Source organism: Eptatretus burgeri, chromosome 11 (genome assembly GCF_056783735.1).
Source record: "Eptatretus burgeri isolate ZD-2024b chromosome 11, Ebu_testis_v1, whole genome shotgun sequence".
Classification (NCBI taxonomy): Eukaryota; Metazoa; Chordata; class Myxini; order Myxiniformes; family Myxinidae; genus Eptatretus; species Eptatretus burgeri.
Genome location: NC_140971.1, coordinates 86,865,052 through 86,884,497, shown reverse-complemented (window position 1 = coordinate 86,884,497; position 19,446 = coordinate 86,865,052). Strand labels below are relative to the sequence as shown.

The 19,446-nt window shown below is 43.3% G+C and overlaps 1 protein-coding gene across 8 annotated transcripts in view; it reads left to right on the top strand.

The window, feature by feature from the left end:
* Window positions 1-19,446, top strand: part of LOC147017562 (neogenin-like) — a 491,631-nt gene that overhangs the window by 416,461 nt on the left and 55,724 nt on the right. For all 8 annotated transcript variants that reach the window (XM_085847263.1, XM_085847265.1, XM_085847261.1 and 5 more), the window contains 3 exons: window positions 1,145-1,383; window positions 6,566-6,704; window positions 12,173-12,280. In XM_085847263.1, the coding sequence (XP_085703389.1) occupies window positions 1,145-1,383; window positions 6,566-6,704; window positions 12,173-12,280 (486 nt within the window). The remainder of the gene's footprint in view (window positions 1-1,144; window positions 1,384-6,565; window positions 6,705-12,172; window positions 12,281-19,446) is intronic.

Genomic DNA, 19,446 nt, shown 5'->3' with positions numbered 1-19,446 from the left:
AGGTGGAGTTTACTCAGCCTGTCATCCTTCTGAGATCAGCAAAATGAGTACCAATGTACTGGTATAGGGGCACAACATCAGCGGCAGTCATGCCCCAACGAAATGATAGCTACCCAGCAGCCAAGCTGCCATATACAAGAAGAAGACGAAGAATTTGTCTTTGTCACACATCCAACCTATCCACGAATATGTTGGCTGAATCCGTTTGTAACCTTTTGAGATATCCTGCTCAGACAAACAAACAGACAGACAAGAGTAAAAACATAACCCCATCCACCTTTGGTGGTGGACGTAACAAGAAGAATGTAGTGGAAGGGTTGTAAACACACCAACAGCAAGTTAGAGGGACACAACAGAGGGACACTTGGAGGAAGAACGAATGTTGTGAAGAATCAGACCAAAAGGGAGGGGAGGAGGACTTGTATGGAGTGTTTGTTTGACTTCAATGCAGTCCTTAAGCGCTGGATATAATAAGTTTGAAAACTGGTGGTTGTACTCTGGGTTTGCACGGGATGGTTTTATGGGGTAAAAAAGAATCTTATTCACAGGGGTTCAGGATGGGAGGGGGGCGTATCCCAATTATCTCTACATAAATATGTATGCCTGAGCGATTGGGGGTGGGTGGGTATTATATGTCATACTAAAATACCCCATTTATGGTGGAATTATCCCATCCAGAAGGACAGGTTTTTCACCAGCGAGAACAAATAATTTGCTTGCCCCCCCCCCCCCCGAACACTCAGGACAATAAAAAAATGTATTGCCTAAAACCTTCCAGTGCACACCTCAAATACAACCACCAGTTTTAAACTCATTCTGTCTAGTGGTTCAGGAGTACATTGATGTCAAACAGATAAACACGCAAACAGAGACATTTCTCAAATTATACAGTATGATCATTTCGACATTACTGTTTTTTCTGTTTTTCTCAGGTGTGAGTTTTTACCATGCGAATCTGAAATATCTTCCTCTCCGTGTCCACATCCACCATGTTCCTCCTCCTTAAATCATTCCCTACCTCTTTCTATGGCCTCTCATATTTTACTCCAACTGTTTTCCTGCACATCATTCACATCTTTACCACTTCGTGCTGATGAATGTGGCAAATTTTCATTCCAATTCCCCCGTTTTTGATGATCATCAGATCCTGCAGATCCTTCGGAAGAAGATCTCTTTGTGTTGTATCCTGACCCCTTCACGGCTGCTCCTGACCCATTATCTCCAATGTTCCCCCCTGTGGGAGTCCAAGCTGCAGTGATGTCAACAGATGCCATTAAAGTTACCTGGGCTGACAATTCATTGGCCAAGGGCCATCACCCAGGAGATGCACGGATCTACACGGTCCGCTGGAAGACCTATTTTTCTACCAATGTCAAGTACAAGGTTTGCCATAATTTTATCTCAAAAACGTTTGGATGTATTATCATTATTAATTATCATTGACCTTCAGCTTTGATTTTACAAATGGGACATGTGTCAGGATTCATGATTGATTATCTTTTCTGATTTGGGGGTTCATTGATGTATTCTTTAACATGAGGGAGGGTGAGTCAAGGTGGTGGTGGCAAAGCATAAGTTGAGAGGATGGAATGCAAGGATGGAGTATCAAAAAATACCCCCCCCCCACACCCTTTCTGAAAACATTTGAGAACAGAAAAAGATCACTTCTAATCCAACAGCATTAGGAAACTGGCGTGGGGAAAATGTGACTCTGGCATTAAACTAGACATAGAAAAGGATTTTTTTTTTTTGCAGACAATGTCAAGGCTCCTGTGAGAGCTAACACACAAAAGGAGAGCAGGAGACAAGAGGGGTGGGAGAGGGAAGGAAAAAACAGTGAGGAACAGAGACATTAGGAGATCTGTGTAAGGGAGAGGGATGGGGCAGGGAACATGGGGTATACATGATCGACACTACAGGAACTTTCAGGAAGGAAAGCAGGGAATTTGAAGGAGGTGGGTTTGGGGTGGATTAACGGGGGTAGAAAAGATCATGGTTTTGCATGGGGGTAGAAAAGAGGTAGTGTTGAACAGCTGTTTTGAAGACCTGGAGGGAAGAGTGGGGTTGAAGAATGTGGGAGTTTGTTCCAAAGATGGGAAAAAAGAGGAATGAAAGAGTGAAGGTGAGCAGTGATTCTTGATCTTGGTAGTCTTTCCAGAAGGGGGTTGTTGGAGGACCTTGAGCGCCCTGCGGAAATGTGGGAGGGACATATCTCAGACAGAGCGGGGGGGGGGTGGGGGGGAGACCAGAGAGGAGACGGTGGAAAACAGAAAGACCACTGACCCGCCTGCAGTGAGAGAGTGAGAGACCCAAAGGCTCAGCCTCATCGAGGGCAATACCGATGATCCTAAATGCCTTGGTTTCCACAGCGTGAAGCTGAGAAAGGTGAGAGGCGGGAGCACCAGCCGAGAGGGGAGAGCAGTCTCCATCAGGTTGTGGACAAAAGCTTTGTAGGTGGTAATGATGCTTGTGTTGAGTTTTGCTGTTGCAGGACTCCTTTCATTGTGGATGGAGGGGGGAGGGGACTTTTTGACTCTCCCTCAATTAACATGCAAAGATTTTTAAGTGGCTCAAAAATACACGAGTTGAATATGTAATTTTTTGAAGGCCCCGATCAAGTTTTAGATTTGAGTCTCCATGTATTCATGAATATATTTTGTTGTATCCTGAAGCAAGCAGTTCTTGAAATGGAATATTATAAAAAGACTGCTCAGATCTTATGCACAGGTGTTTGTTACCCATCCATCGACACAATGAGAGTGCAGTGTGTGTGTGTGTGTGTGTGTGTGTGTGTGTGTGTGTGTGTGTGTGTGTGTGTGTGTGTGTGTGTGTGTGTGTGTGTGTGTGTGTGTGTGTGTGTGTGTGTGTGTGTGTGTGTGTGTGTGTGTGTGTGTGTGTGTGTGTGTGTGTGTGTGTCCAGGCCATAACTCGTTTTATCATTTTGTCATCACATTTTATGAGATTATGGAGAGCACTAATTTGTCAATTTTCTCTCCTTTTTTATACGCCCGATATATATATCAGGGCGTATTACGTGATACCGGTTGTCCATCTGTGTCCGTCTGTGTCCGTCTGTGTCTGTCTGTCTGTCTGTCCATCCATCCGTCCGTCCGTCCATTCCTGTCCGCACTCTAACTTCCAAAGTTTTCAACTTTCACGTTTCATATTTGGTACATAGGTACAGACTGTGGAGACATCCCTGGGTCAGATTGCGGGAGAGTCTGTCGGAGTGGTGCTGAGGTGTCGTCCACCAGACGGCGGTCTCCTTGGGTTAACCTGAGGCGGTCCCTTCGGGTGGGTGCCTGGAATGTCCTATCCCTAAGAGAGGATGATCACCTGTCTCTGTTATCATCTGAGCTCAAGCGTTTGGACATCGGGATTGCAGCTCTCTCTGAGGTTCGGAGACCGGATTGCGGCGAGATAATGGTGGGTGGTTACACCTACTATTGGTCTGGTCGCTCTGATGGTTACCATACCCAAGGAGTTGCTGTAGCTGTGTCCAATAAGCTGACCCCAATGATAATTGAGGTAACACCGGTCAACGAGCGTATTATGAGATTAAGGATTCGTCACTCCTTACGTGTCATTTCCCTGGTCTCTGTTTATGCTCCGACTGAGGCGAGTGATCTCACCGTGAAGGATGCATTCTATGCCACACTCGAGTCTGTGGTTGATCAGTGCCCCAGACGAGATAAACTTCTAGTCTTGGGGGATTTCAATGCATCGACTGGAACTGATAGGGATGGTTATGAGGTGTGTGTTGGTCTCCATGGGTCAGGAACTATGAACCAGAATAGCACTAAGTTCCTTGACTTTGCAAGAAGTCATGGACTTAGGGTGGCTGGTTCATGGTTTCAGCGCCCACAAGCTCATCGCTGGACTTGGTATTCCAACGCTGGCGGTGTGGCAAAGGAGATTGACCATGTCCTCATTGACGGTCGTTGGAGGATGATCCAGAACTGCAGGGTCTACCAGAGTGCTCAGTTCCTCAATACTGACCACAGGCTTGTTGTAGAAACTCTAAAGCTGCACCTTAAATCCTGGAGAATGGTACCATCCCAGCCTGGGCTGGATGTTGCCAAGCTCAGGGATGATGGAGTAGCTGAGGAGTTTGCGAACAGGCTGAGTGGACACTTGGGGGGTCTGGGTGCTTTGGGGGGTCCTGAAGAGTTGTGGAGCGCCTTCAAGACCACCGTCCTTGATGTTGCCGGTGGATGCCTTGGAACTCACCGCAGGGCAAAGAAGAATTTTGTCTCTCAAGGGACACTGGATACCATTGACCAGAGTCGCAGGGCCAGGCTGAATGGCAGAGCTGAGCTGTTCAGGGAGCTGAGGCGTAAAACTGTACGTGCACTGAGGGTGGACAAGGAGGCCTATGTGCGAGGAATCTGTGAGGGGTAGAGCACCACCTGTGGACAGGTGATTCTCGTCCCGCTTACAGGGGAATTCGCGCATTACGTTCATCCAAGCCCATCCCTCGGAGCACTGCAGTTCGAGCAGAGAGTGGTAGGCTCTTGACAGAGGAGTCCGAAGTGAAGGCCCGCTGGGCCGGTTACTTTGAGCGGTTGTACCAGGCTGATCCCCCAGCTGTCGAGTTGGACGTCAAGGGTGTTACAATCCCTGTTGCTGACCCTCGAATCAACTGTGGTCCACCTTCGCTTGTGGAAACACGGGCTGCGGTGAACCAGTTGAAACGGGGCAAAGCTCCAGGGATCTGTGGCATCCATGCTGAACTTCTCAAGGCTGGTGGAAATGCTGCACTCGTGTCGTTGCATGCAGTTTTGTGCTCTGCCTGGAACACAGGCATCATCCCAACTGACTGGAAGAGGGGCCTTGTTGTCCCTCTCTGGAAAGGGAAGGGTGATCGCCAAGACTGCAACAACTACCGAGGGGTGATGCTGCTCTCAGTGCCGGGCAAGGTCTTTGCTCGGATAATTCTTGATAGGGTTCGCCACCATCTGCTTGAACACCAGCGTCCAGAGCAGTCAGGCTTTACACCAAAGAGGTCAACGATTGACCGTATCCTTGCACTTCGTGTCCTCACCGAACGCAGACGAGAGTTTCGGCAGGGGCTGCTTGCAGCCTATGTTGATCTCTGTAAAGCGTTCGATTCAGTGAATCGGGATGTCCTCTGGAGGATTCTTGGTCTTCGTGGGGTGCCAACAAAACTGATCGATCTGATGTCTGAACTCTACTCTGGTACTGAGAGTGCTGTGAAGTGTGGTGGTACCATCTCTGACTTATTTCCAGTTGTTACTGGAGTTCGTCAGGGATGTGTACTTGCCCCCACACTTTTCAGCACTTGTATGGACTGGATTTTAGGGAGGATGTCGGAGAGATCAAGTTGCGGTGCGTCATTTGGGAATGTCAAGATCTCGGACCTTGATTTTGCAGATGATTCAGTCATCTCTGCGGAGACTTTAGACATCCTCTTGGGGGCCCTCGAGGTGCTGAATGAGGAGTCGGAGCCGTTGGGATTACGGGTTTCTTGGGTCAAAACGAAGATCCAGGCTTTCGGTGACATCTTGGATGCTGCTGTCCTGTCTGTGTCTGTTTGTGGTGAGGATGTTGAGGTCGTGGAGAGATTCACTTACCTTGGCAGTGATATTCATGTCTCTGCTGGCTGTGAGTCAGAGGTCAATAGACGTCTGGGTCTGGCCTGGGGAGTCATGGATTCACTGGATCATGGGGTGTGGCGCTGCCGGTACCTGCGCGGGAGGACGAAAGTCCGAGTCTTCAGGTCCTTGGTACTTCCAGTCTTGCTCTATGGGTGCGAGACTTGGACTCTGACCAAGGATATGAGACGGAGACTTAATTCCTTTGGTACCAGGTCTCTTCGGAGAATCCTTGGCTATCGCTGGTCGGATTTTGTGTCCAACGAGCGGTTGCTGAGAGAGACTCGGATGAGATTTGTCACCTGCATAGTCCGTGAGCGTCAGTTGCGGCTGTATGGACATGTGGCTCGTTTTCCTGACGCTGATCCTGCTCACCAGATTCTCTCAGCGAGGGAGTCTCATGAGTGGAGGAGGCCAGTGGGCCGACCACGTGCCTCATGGTTGCAGCAGGTTGACCATCATCTCAAGGAGATGGGGATGGGCCTGGCATCTGCCTGGGGGATGGCCAGACGGAGGCCCCTGGAGTACCGGCGGAAAGTGGACGCAGCGACGCGCTGTTCTGGCACATGCTCCCATACCTGACCTGACCTGACTGTGGAGACGGTGTGTCGCGACATATGCTCGTCATCAAAAGTGGTTGCCATGGCAACCAGGATGCTGTTTTCCATGTAGTAGCACAATTCTGTATATACCTTCTTGTTCGGGCATATATTGTGCTCACTGGCGCTCTTGTTAGCTGTTGTTTTCATCAAGTTTAATTTGAGTACAAAGCAGATGCAGATGGGCTTTGCATTTTGGAATGCTTTTAGTTATGTGTGCATGTATATATTGCATATCTCACTCCCCGAAAGAGGACATTATGAATAAGATGCTTTCCAATGTTCTGCTGTCATGTCAATTTTATGCACCTGCCATAGCTTTTTACTGATTATTGACTCACATTCCCAAAGATGGCCAACACAACGGCATTGTCCTTCCTGGTGGATGGTTTGAAGTCCAGCACATTGTATGAATTCTCTGTCATGGTCACGAAGGGTCGCACATCCAGCACATGGAGCATGACTGCCCAAGTCACCACCAAGGAGGCTGGTAGGAACACCTTAGTTGGGTTTTTTGGGGATATTTAGAAATCTTTTTCACATCCATGGTTTTAGTCCAAAAATTTTCGAATATTTTGGCACAATGTACATGCGGACTTTTGTTGAACTGTCTTTAAGTTCAACAAAAGTCTGCATGTATTCTGCAGTTCTGCAACGCGTTGTACAATGGCAAAAAATGTGTGCTTAAAATGATGTCGTATGCCTTTAATGTTACATATTCACTTGTTATTCACCTGTGCTCTGCATTTTGCCTCAGTACCTAAAATGTGCTTCCTTTTGTAACATTTCTTTGGATATTGAACAATTTTGAGTGATTTGCTTTTCATTAGAGGGTCAGAACCGAGCCTAGAGAATCATCTCTTTCTCTGACCCATCCTTTTCTATGATGTAAGCTTAGGTATGGATGACTGGTTACAATGCCTGTGATGGTGTCTCGTCAGAAATTGAAAGTGCTTTGATATTTGTTCACTCCTCAACCTTCTACCATCTTCAGAACCACCCCCTCCAGCCTCCATATAGATTAATAAAACATCCTCGTGATGCCCCTTTGTCTGTCCGACTGTTTTACTCTTAACTCCTCCTCCCCCCCAACCCAATTAAATTAATAAATAAACCAATTAATTGGATTAATGTGGTGTTGATAAAGGCACAGGCATGAATAGCCAAATGCCATCCTCCTGTGTTCATGTTCATCGTATCTTCTTGTATTTCCTCATGTTTAATCAGTGTACAGAGGATGAAATGACGTGACTGCTGGATGACTTCACAGAAATTACTGAAAAATTCACCGAAGTTGCATTTGCTACTTCATGGAGTAATTTTCATACGAGATTGCGAAGTGTAGAATTTGCCAAATAATTATCAGATCGACTTGTGGCTCATTCGAAGCCAACTGGACCCGAAAAGCGGCATTTATTTTGACCAGACCCTCTCAGATAATGCTGGAAATATTCACCTGGGGGGGGGGGGGGGTTCGGGCATGCTTGTTTCAAAGATGCTCGACATAAATTTTCTTTTTAATTCCCCTTTCAAAAAAATAACGCTTTAACCTCACCACTGGAAGTTTTTCTTCGAGATCTAACCCCAGGCAATGCAAAATGGAATTGAAGCACCAGTTTGGTTTGGACTATGTGGTACTTTAACCTCACCAAAGTGACGATAAGCAATGCTTGAAATGCGTGACAAATGCAACTTCAAATATCCAAAATCCACAGATACCAAAATATTATGATTGATTCTTATAGATCTCATCAAGATATGTCCAAGAATACATTTGGTTGATTTTTGTGGAGCCCCACATGTTATTTTGGCCTAAACTCGGTAAAAATAGCAAAACTTCAAATTTATGAGGGGGTTAATGACCAGTAGGGGGACTTTGAAACGAGAAGCATTTCACAAAATGGAAGAGTTGTCCCTAATGTTCTTACAGAAATACTAACATTTTAGGATCTGCATCCCCTACGGGGCAAAGGTTTGGCCTGAAGTTCAAATATAACTCGTCACTTATCCCTTGTCTGGCAACTTGACAAAAGTGAGTTAGGGGCTCCTGCTATTTTTTTGTATTGAAAGCTTTCTTCATTACATGTCGAATGAGGTGCTAGACATGGTTGGAGCATGTAAGCTGATCCCAGAGTGATTTTTCTGCTCAAGGTCATTTTTTCACTTCAGGTTGACCTTTGCCAGGTCACAGGTCAAAGGGGAAAAAAACATTTTTGAAGGATGACTGGCATTGTTTTAACTCAGCAGACCCGAAAATACCCGGGTGAATTTTTCTAGCAAAATCTGAGAGGGCCGGGCAACGGCTCTGGTTGATTGAGTTGGTATGGAATGACCCTTGTTCCCAATGACCCCGTGCGCGTAGTGCAAACCGGGGATAAGCGATTGGTTCACTCTGTCTGTCTATTGTTCTATTTCTATTTTTGAGGAACTACTGAATTTCAGTTGAAAAATTTTTTTTTTTAACACTGAAGATGAATCGCAACACGAACCTACAGTTCAGCATTGTTTTGGTTCTGAATTTGGCAAATTGTACAGAATATCGTCCTGATCATGCATGCGTACAGAGGGGTAAGGTACTTGCTTCAGTCTGTCTGTCGAGCAGTCAAACACAATCAAAAATGATTCCAAACAGGAAATTTACTGTTTTGAGGGATGTCATAAAGGACACAAACAACAGACTTTCTTCTTGCATATGGCAGCTTGGCCACTGGGTGGCTATCATTTTGTTGTGGCGCGACCATGCTGCTTGTGCTGTGCCCCTAGACCAGAACACTGGTACTCGTGTGGCCGACCTCAGAAGGATGACAGGCTGAGTCAACCCCACATGGCAGCAGCCAACAGGACTCAAACTCAGGACCCTAAGATCCCAAGCCATCCAACACCAGGCTTCCATACAACAGACATGACTAACTAATATAACGTGTTCAATCATTGGTGGTAAACTTCTGATTCAATGCTTTGTTTTGTTTTGTTTTGTTTTCTACAGCCTTTAAAACCTTTATTTAATTTCAATTGAATTATCTACATGAACACTGCACAACATAAATTGCCTTCTTTGCACTTCCAAAAACCTCCAGTTTAGCAGTACTTGGGCAAAATTGTACAACACCTCGACCAATCAAATTTGCTGTGTGCTCTGTGGGCGGAGTAATGGTGAGATTCAAACAAAATTCCGGCACCGAGTGATGCAACGACGGAGCTAATTCCATCGAAAAAAAAATCTTTCTCTCAAAGATCGTTCCAAAATTGTCAGTTTCTCCGAGAATAGTTGTCAGAAGGTTCAGTCAGCTCTGGGCTGTTCAGTTTGACCCATCAGCTTTGTATGGTTGCCATCGCACGTGTTATTCAAAGTTCACAAACAAAGCTAATGTTGATCCTGCTCGAAAATGCAAAGCAAGAGTTTAAAAGACCCTTCCCACGTCCTTTTCTCAAGACTGCGTGGAGCAAGGTGTTCTCTGAACTCTTTAGTTTTTAAGTGCCTTTGATACAATAGAAGGGTGGTAGAACGTCTACCTTCACATTTAATCATAGAATTCCCTCTTGTTGGAAGAAACGGCTAAAAACATGTTCCGAGTAGTGGCAAGCCTACCCCAGCAAGCCGCCACACAATGCATTGTGGGCATAACCAATATTCTGGCAAGCATTGTGTTGTAACCTCTAGAACAATGATGTGTGATCATTTTTTTTTAGTGAACGGCACATTGTACAAATTGAGTGATGTAAAGCTATTTTCTCAGTCATTTATCACCTTTTAGCTCGAAGGATCCAAAACGAACACTGGCTTACTATATTGGATTGAAGATTTTTCCTCATCACTCAGCATGAACTTTATTTAAGGCTGTAGCTGTAAGTTTCTGTGATGAGGAGAAATCTGCAAATTAAACGAGAACAGCAGGGAGCAGCTCACTAACACTCCTTGGATTGGCACTTGTCAGGTGGGTGAATAGAATCGTAGTCATTACCAGCCAACACTTATCTTACAGGTACCAGGAAATTTCATTACAAGGCGGAGATGGCAACGAAATGAAATGTGACACTTTAATTTCATTGCACATACATCATACCTTAATATACCTTCAGCACATGGCCAGTGTGTGTGTGTGTGTGTGTGTGTGTGTGTGTGTGTGTGTGTGTGTGTGTGTGTGTGTGTGTGTGTGTGTGTGTGTGTGTGTGTGTGTGTGTGTGTGTGTGTGTGTGTGTGTGTGTACACACACACACATATCAGTGTTATCCTGCTAGAAATATACTGCAAACTCTGATGGTTCTCAACACTTAGCTTGATATTCTCAAGGTCTGATAGCACGCTGATTCACTGAGTTTTGCCATAACAAAAGCCCCAAATTTTTAGAATTGAGGATTTTTTGAATTCAAGACCTTTTTGAAAAGCCACTAAGCTCCCAGGATGATAACAACAGAGAAATGTCATGAATGTGCTTCTTTTTCTTCTTCTTCTTCTTCTTCTTCTTCTTCTTCTTCTTCTGCTTCTTCTTCTTCTTCTTCTCTTCTTCTTCTTCTTCTTCTTCTTCTTCTTCTTCTTCTTCTTCTTCTTCTTCTTCTTCTTCTTCTTCTTCTTCTTCTTCTTCTTCTTCTTCTTCTTCTTCTTCTTCTTCTTCTTCTTCTTCTTCTTCTTCTTCTTCTTCATCGCAGCTTGGCTGCCGGGTAGCCATCATTTTGTTGGGCCGCTCATGCTGTGCCCCTATACCAGTACACTGGTAGTCATTTCGCCGACCTCAGAAGGATGACAGGCTGAGTCAACCCCACCTGGTGTTAAATGAGCAGCCAACGGAGCTCAAACTCAGGACCATAAGATCCCAAGCCAGTCATCCTCACCACTAAGCCGACACCAGGCGACGAATGAGCTAAATTCTGATCAAAGTTTTAAAGCTCAATTAAAATCGATAAAACTTACAGAATTGTTGAATCGGAGTCATGGTTTTTTTCCTGCAAATTGTAGACGCTTGCTTTATTGACGATATATATATATATATATATATATATATATATATATATATATATATATATATATATATATATATATATATATATATATATATATATATATATATATATATATATATATATGATTTTGAAAGAATCAACTCTCCAGATTGATTGTGTTGATTAATTACAACCTTCACCTAACTGCCACTGTCTAAAAAATTTTTTTTAAAAAGAGTGAACGAAACGATTCCCGTATGTTGTGATTGTTGGTGTCCTGTCCATGATGTACCTCTTCATCCCTGCCATCCTCCTCTCACTGTTCACCTTCACCCTTCCCATTGAGTGGACGTCGGGTTGGATTGGATTTGTGGTGTGGGTGGGGTTTGTATTGTGGAAGGTGAGTTTACTCATGGATTGAGTGATTGGGTTGGAGTTTAGGGGTGTGGATATTATGAAACAGAGAAATGTACCTAACTGGATTCCTGGGTCAATATTTCCTTGTACAACGTTTTGGATTTGAATAATTTATGTGAAAAAGGTATTTGCTCTCTCCTCCGAAACTACACACACAATTTTTGTTAAAACTTGACCACAACCATCATCACCCTTGATGTACCAAAGTTTATCATTTGCATAAAAATCTATGCTCATCAAGGGGACCTACGGGTGTCGGCGGGGGGGGGGGGGGGGTTAGGATTTGTTTTACTCTCCAAAATTGGTATTTGCTCTCTTGGAAACTACACAAACAAATTCAATTAAACCTGACCACAAGCATCATCACTGGTGATGTACCAAAGTTTGTTCATGGCATCAAATAATTCAGGGTCCATGTAAGTCTGTGGGGGGTTTGAGTGACTGTTGCTCCTGATCCAGGTGAGCTTCAGGACAGGCAGTCCTATTTTTACTTGAGCTGGCCAGTTCGTCATTTGGCAAAAAAGATAATAAATTGTATCATAAATATGCTGCAGTAACTTGGCTGCTGAGATGTGTGATCACGACTACTATATTATGTTCCAGTCCCGAGCTCTCCACCCAAGGATCTGACTGTCATTAGCAAGGAGGGAAAAGCTCGAACTGTGATTGTTAACTGGCAGCCACCTTCAGAAGCCAACGGGAAAATAACGGGTGAGTGTAAATAATGTTCCATCACCATCTCTATCTCGATGTTTATCGATGTCAATCTCCATGTATCTCTCTCTCTCACTCTCACTCTCACTCTCACTCACACACACGCGCACACACACACACACACACACACACACACACACACACACACACACACACACACACACACACACACACACACCCTGATGGAAGAGCTAATGGTAAATCGATATATTTAATATTCAAAATGGCAACAATAATTTTCATCTCTCTCTTCCCTTCATTAACTCATACTTGACCCTTCCTCACCCCTTCCATTTTATTATCTCCTCCTTATCTCAGTATCCTATACTGTACTCACTACTCTCACACTCCCTGACCTCCGTTCTTTGTCAAACTGAATAGGACAGATGCAGCACACTTTTCTTTTCGCTGTATAGTCTGGGTTTCATTTCTGACCCGACTGTAAAGTGTCGGATTGTTTCGCTGCAGGCAGGATATTGTATCAATGCATGTGCAATCCCTTGGATGATATTGATGCTGGAAACCAATCTGATAGCAATGATTGCTGCTGGATATTAAATATTCGATTGTTTCTCTCAAGCAAAAGTGGCCAAATTATTGTCAGCTGACCGTGGCCATTCCTGCCATCAACAGCCATAGTACTCATGCCAGTTGCCATCTCGTCGAGTTTATTGAGGGACTTTAAGCATGCCAAAGGACAGGCAGCATAATGGGATAACCTATTAGACAATGTGTAATACCCTTGTTCTTCAACGCATTTAAACGGTCTAATCGACCCGGAAATTAGATGTTCTACTTCTGATGTAGTGTACTCTGTAACAAAGAGAGGGTGCTGCCAAAGCAGTTTCTTGGCAAGGATTATACTGGGTGGCTTGCGATTGCCTTCCCAGCAGTAGTTAGGGCAGGAATTTGGAATTTGGCCATTGTGCAGGCAATATCTTGCCAACTCCCTGCATAGGACACCATGAGATCTTTAACATCCACCAACTCATATCGGCACATGGGACACCCAGTTTAACGTCAATCCGAGGGATGGCACACACACATTGATGACTCACCTTTCCTGTGAAACACCGGGGTGACAGGTTTAGGCTCGGTCGGGATTAAATCCCAGGCTAGACAGCTTAGAGGTAAGTTATGTAACTCGAAGCCATCCTGCCAGCATGTATGTGTATGTATATATAATACCTATAAATAATATATACATATATTTATTAACAGGGTGTGCTTACACGTTGTAAGCAATAACGAACCGTGCTTCCCCATTTTCTTGGGTCACTCACCTGCATTTGTTTTTTTTCATTAATTTATATTTTCATTTATGGATGCTTTCCGATAGTTCTGTGATTTTTTTTTCCTGGTGTATCGGCTTCAATGTCCGTCGGCACACAAAATCACCATGCTTCCCCATTGTCTCAGGTCGCTCACCTTCATTAGTTTTTTTTAATATTTATATATTTTCATTTATTTATATTTTCATTTATGGACACCTTCCAACGGTTCTGTGATTTATTCCTGGTGTATCAGCTTCGATGTCCATCGACAAGCAAAATTACCTTGCTTCCCCATTGTCTCAGGTCGCTGCTCTGCATTTTTTTTCATTTATATATTTTCATTTACGGGTGCTTTCCAACAGTTCTGTGATTTTTCCCAGTGTATCGGCTTCGAAGTCTATCTGCACGCAAAATTACAGCTTTCTGTGTCACCCGGAAGGAACTGAACTTTCATATCAGTCTTTGAAAGAGGAATTCAAGTGGGAAATTTGGGAAATTCAGTTCAAAAATCTATCAAGCCATAGAGAACCCAAAATACCAGTCTCTTCATTTCACAGCTCAAACCAACATGGTGGAGCTCCAAACACGAGGTCCACGGAAGTTTGTTTGTTTTCATAGATATGTTTCCATGCCGAAGTGACGGGTGTATAGTGAAAGCAGTTCGCACAAAAAGGTTAAACAAAGCGACGTCATCTACAAACTAGAACTATGTTGTCGATGGCACACTATCACATATTCCCGCACACACTGCTTTGTCCCATTAACGCTTGGTGAAATTTTATATTGCAAAATGGATTGACTATTCTTTTCTATTTGATGTGCTTTATGACGAAAGACTTACTATGTTTACCAAATCAGAAGTCATTGCAAGCATGTCAACATTTCATGAAACATTAATTTAACACGGACAGCAATATAGAACTGTGCATCAATTTAATCATAGGAATGAACTGTGTATAATATTAATTATAATTATTCATAATCAATCACATAAATACAGTAAAACCTCTGACTGTTTGTCACTCATGGCGGCCACATAAGTAAGTTCTTTATAAAAGAATTTACCATGTACAATGGTAAATACACTTTAAAAAAAAAAAAGCTATGAGACAATTTTTTTTATCGACCCCCATGACCCCAACCCCTCTGGCCCAGCCCCTAGGGGTCATATCAAAAATCCGAAAGTGTTGTGCACTTCCCCATACATATATCTACAATGTCCCAAAGTTTCAAGTTCCTATTTCAAACGGTGTAGGAGGAGTTACAGGATAAGACAGACGGACGGATGGACGGTCGAGACAATCACAATATTCCCGCTTTTCTTCGAAAGCGCAGGAATAAAAATCAGCCCCCATGACCCCACCCCCTCTGGCCCGGCCCCTAGGGGTCATATCAAAAATCTGACAGTGTTGTGCACTTCCCCATACATATATCTACTCTGTCCCAAAGTTTCAAGTTCCTATCTCAAACGGTGTAGGATGAGCTATTTTGACCCCCTATCCGCTAAGCACTGATCATCTTGTGTGCTATCTGATCATCATGTGTTTAAAAAAAATATGTTGTTAAATGTATAACTCATGAATATGTTTGATTTAAAAAGCTATAAGACAATTTTTTTTTTTTTAATCAAGCCCCATGACCCCAACCCCTCTGGCCCGGCCCCTAGGGGTCATATCAAAAATTTGAAAGTGCTGTGCACTTCCCCATACATATATCTACTATGTCCCAAAGTTTCAAGTTCCTATTTCAAATGGTGTAGGAGGAGTTACAGGGTAAGACAGACGGATGTACGGCCAGACGGACGGACGGACGGACGGCGGAGACAATCACAATATTCCCGCTTTTCTTTGAAAGCACGGGAATAATAATATTGCACATTTACAGTGGGCGAGGCACTGCCTGAGGCTCCACATGGCACCCCGGGGCCAAACACAGGCAGTTGGAGCTTGAACCATATGTAGAGCGATGTGTTCAGATTGACAGTATGGGTACCTTTTGCCGTGTATCGCCGTGGCTTTGAAACGAACAACCAAGCAGCTTGTAGAGCACCAGCCAAGTTGCTTAGCACTCAAGCAAGTACTCCAACAACACGGTTGATAAGGAATGGCTGGTTTGGCCTGTTAGCATTCGGTCATAACACACCACTCGGAGATGCCCAGAATGTCAAACAATATCCGAATTGGACAAATAAACACTTTTTTTTTAGCAGTCTGAACTGCTGCTCAGGTCAATTCGACAGTTTAGTTGTTGAAATTTGACTCAGGTTAAGAGATGCGTATCACATGTTAAGAAATATAATAAATCCATGAATACTGGCATCTGCTGGCGTTTATAAGCATTGCGATGTATCCAGCGATTCGTAGGTTAGATGATGAGGAATTTTATGATATGAGTGAGGAAAGTGAAAAAAATTTTGAGGAAAAAAAGTGAGGAAAGTGAAAAAAAAAAAAAATTTATCATTGAGCAACCACTGTGGTCTGTTCCAAGTCAAGATGTTGTTCAGTAGTTCCCTTCCCTCTCCCCCCTACCCCCAAAATGGTGAATTAGATCCCAGTGAGGGAGAGCTGCTGACAAAACGAGACTGACCAAGGATGAAGCCTTAATAAAGTATAATTAAATAAGGCTGTTAATTAACTTCAAAAGGGGTGTTTAAATTTAACCCAAACACCCAGTTTGCATTCATGCACTACCTTGGGGTTCCCAAAGTTTGCATGCAAAGTTTGCGGCCACCGGGTTTCATGACTTTGGAGTTATGGAGGAGCTACATTGAGCTACATTAAAGTGAAATATCAACAGATATACACTGACAACTGGTCGAAAGTTGGACAGATTGAGCAAAGACAAAGAAGATTCATTTGAATGGCTAAGAAGAGATCAACTCAACTGAGATGGAGAACTAATCATAATAAATGCCCAAGACCAGGTACACTATACCAATGGCTTTAAGTAGTTGGCATGACTCAGTCGTTTGGACAGGTATAGGTTCTGCGAGGTAGAAACAAAAAGTACAAACCACCTCCAATCGTGATGTTACAAAGAAAACTTGTCAGAAAACCTGCACACACAAAGGCACAACAAAGTATGTGGAGTAATCCACTTTATTTCAAGATCCCATTGCCAGAAAACTCATGGAAACATGAACCAAAAACGATGATTGAAAACAAGGAAGTACGAACTGATGATCAAAATTGAGCGTGAATGTGGAAAGCAAAGCATTCCGACTGGATATATGACTTAGATACAAAAAAACAGAAGATGACCTTGCTCATTGAAGTTTAGGTACCCATTAGTTTTGGCCTAAACAACACAGAAATCAAGAAAATGACCAAATATCAAGACCTCAAAAATGAAGTCAAAAGATCTTGGAAGCTGAAGAGTGCCAAAATTGTGCCAGTAATAATTTGAGCAACAGAAATGATAAAAAGAACCTGACAAAGATCCTACAAACCATTCCTAAGAATATTACAACAAACGAACTACAGTTGGAAGCTGTCCGGGGCTCAGTGACGATCCTGCAAAGAGCCCTCGGAACAAAACTTTGAGAAGAGCAAAATTTCACAGCTTGGTCCATGAATCGAGACCCCTTACCAAAACGGAGGTGGCTATTTCGAGACCTGAGAGGACTCCGTTCCACCTCCTGAAACCAGAATATGGAGATAACAACCAACATCACACACACACGGCCCCTTAGTACTTATATAAACACATTAATTTTTCCACTTGTCATTTTTATTGACAGTTTTGAAGCACCGGTGAAGACATATCTTTACAGTGACGTCATCCATATTGAACTCTCAAAGAGTGAACGAGTTTGCTCTGTATCTCCACTTTACCAAACCATACCTTTGATGACTGAGCCTTCACAGTGCTGCGATGAGCCTGGTTTCAAATGTAATGACATTTTGAAGCCTTTGCTTTTGCTGCCCGGCTTCGGATGTTTGAGGATTGCTCATACATATAAGTCGTTTTTATGTGACTGTGACATTTAAGTGGCTTGCATGTTGAAACATCGTTTTGGTTCTGCACGCTTACGGGCCATCTTTTCTTAAATACACAAAAATGGTCAATTATTTTCACCTCTCCTCCCCTTATTCTGTCCTACAAAGTCCAAATGTACTTTTCCTTTTCTCTCTCTCTCCTCCTTAACCTATTCCTGTTTTTCGTATTACTTACCTTCTCAAAAAAAATTATATTCTCCTCCGTTGTACTCCATGACTTTATCTCATCTGCTTTCACTCACATACAGGTCTCATCCCAAACCTTATCTGGTATCACAAAAAGGCAAATCTATAGATGAATTGAAAGCATTATTTTATTACAAATGATCAAACATACTATATTGCTGTAGAGATGGTGTAATGCTATCATACTGGCTCATGCTAAAGCTTCAAGCTTGATGTAATATCACAGACTTGACCTCCCATATACTTGTAAGCCACATGTAACACCTCACCAACACACGGAACATCCATCCCACCTGGGAAATAATACCGACATGCAAGACTTTTCATTCTCTCAACATTTGAGGTTTTTCATTCCACACATTTAATTTTTTCCTTGCACTGCTTTTTGTGAAATTTTGTTTTCATCAAATTAAGACACGGGAATCTGTGGCTATAAAATTCACCCTTTCCCAAATAATATTACTGGAGGATTATATGTGACCTGGTGTTAATGCAGAGAGGAAATACTTCCCTGCAGAGCAAAGCAAGGAATCCCTTCACTAATCCTAATCTCCTCGCAGTCGACTACTCCATTACAGCCGGAGCGACGGCTCACCAATCTGTTTCTAAGGCAATACTGTGACTGCCTTGGCAGGCAATATTCATACGTTTTGAACTGAGGCCTTCAGAGTCTGTGGATGTGCGATCAAATTGTGTTATTAGCATGTTATTTAAAAAAAAATCCCTGCAGAGTACTACATTCACATGGTCTGCATTATGTTTTGGTGCCTGTGATAAAAATGTACTTGCACCTGTTTATAAGCACTCTCAGAAATTTGGTGAATGCTGTCAAATTTTTGATTCGTCTAGATGGTATATTTATATAAAACAATTCTTGCTGCTCAACAATTTACTGTATTACCAATAGTATTGGTCCAGCACCGACATTTCAAGCAAACTCTCCCCACATGCTTATGCATCATTTTCCCCACAAAGCAAAGCAGCATGTGCTTTATAAAGGTATCTTATCGTGACATTTTTAAGAGCGCTGCACTACTTGCTTTGAATCAGTGTGACAGTCAGGACCCCATGGTAATACGTGCCTTGCGATTCCGTTGTGTCTGTGAGGAATTGGTTCAAAGATGACGGCATTGCAAATCTGAGATAGCCAGCAAGGCAAAGGTCCTTTGGACAGGTTTATTGACGTTTTCAGTTGTAAATTGTTAATGTCAAGTCCTAATTAAGTGGAGACATTCTTGGTCTCCACCGCCAAAAAATTTCCAGGTTCAGGCATCAGGTGGAAAGCTTATGGCATAGTGTTTGGAAGCGTCACGGTTTAATTAATGTGGTGTTTTTAAGCAAGGGAAAAACCATAAATCCACGGTACTCCAGTGACTTGCCACACAATGAAGTGACAAGCAACCTGCTGACATCAGCCAAGTATGCTGTAACGGTTTCCATCATGGAACAATTGTGACCCCACGACTACGTTATCGGGAGATAGGTTGAGAAGTTGGAAGCGAACCCTTTCGAGCCCAGCATTGTCAATGCTCAAGGAACGTCTGAGTGGCATTAAGTTTACCAAAGAAGAAAAGGTCAAAGCACACATCCTGGAATTGCTGTGGAACCATCTCAAAGATTTCTCCACAGATGGTGTAAAGGCATTAACCACATCCGACACAACAAGTGTGCACAGATAGCGTGCGAACACCTTGAGAAGTTGGCG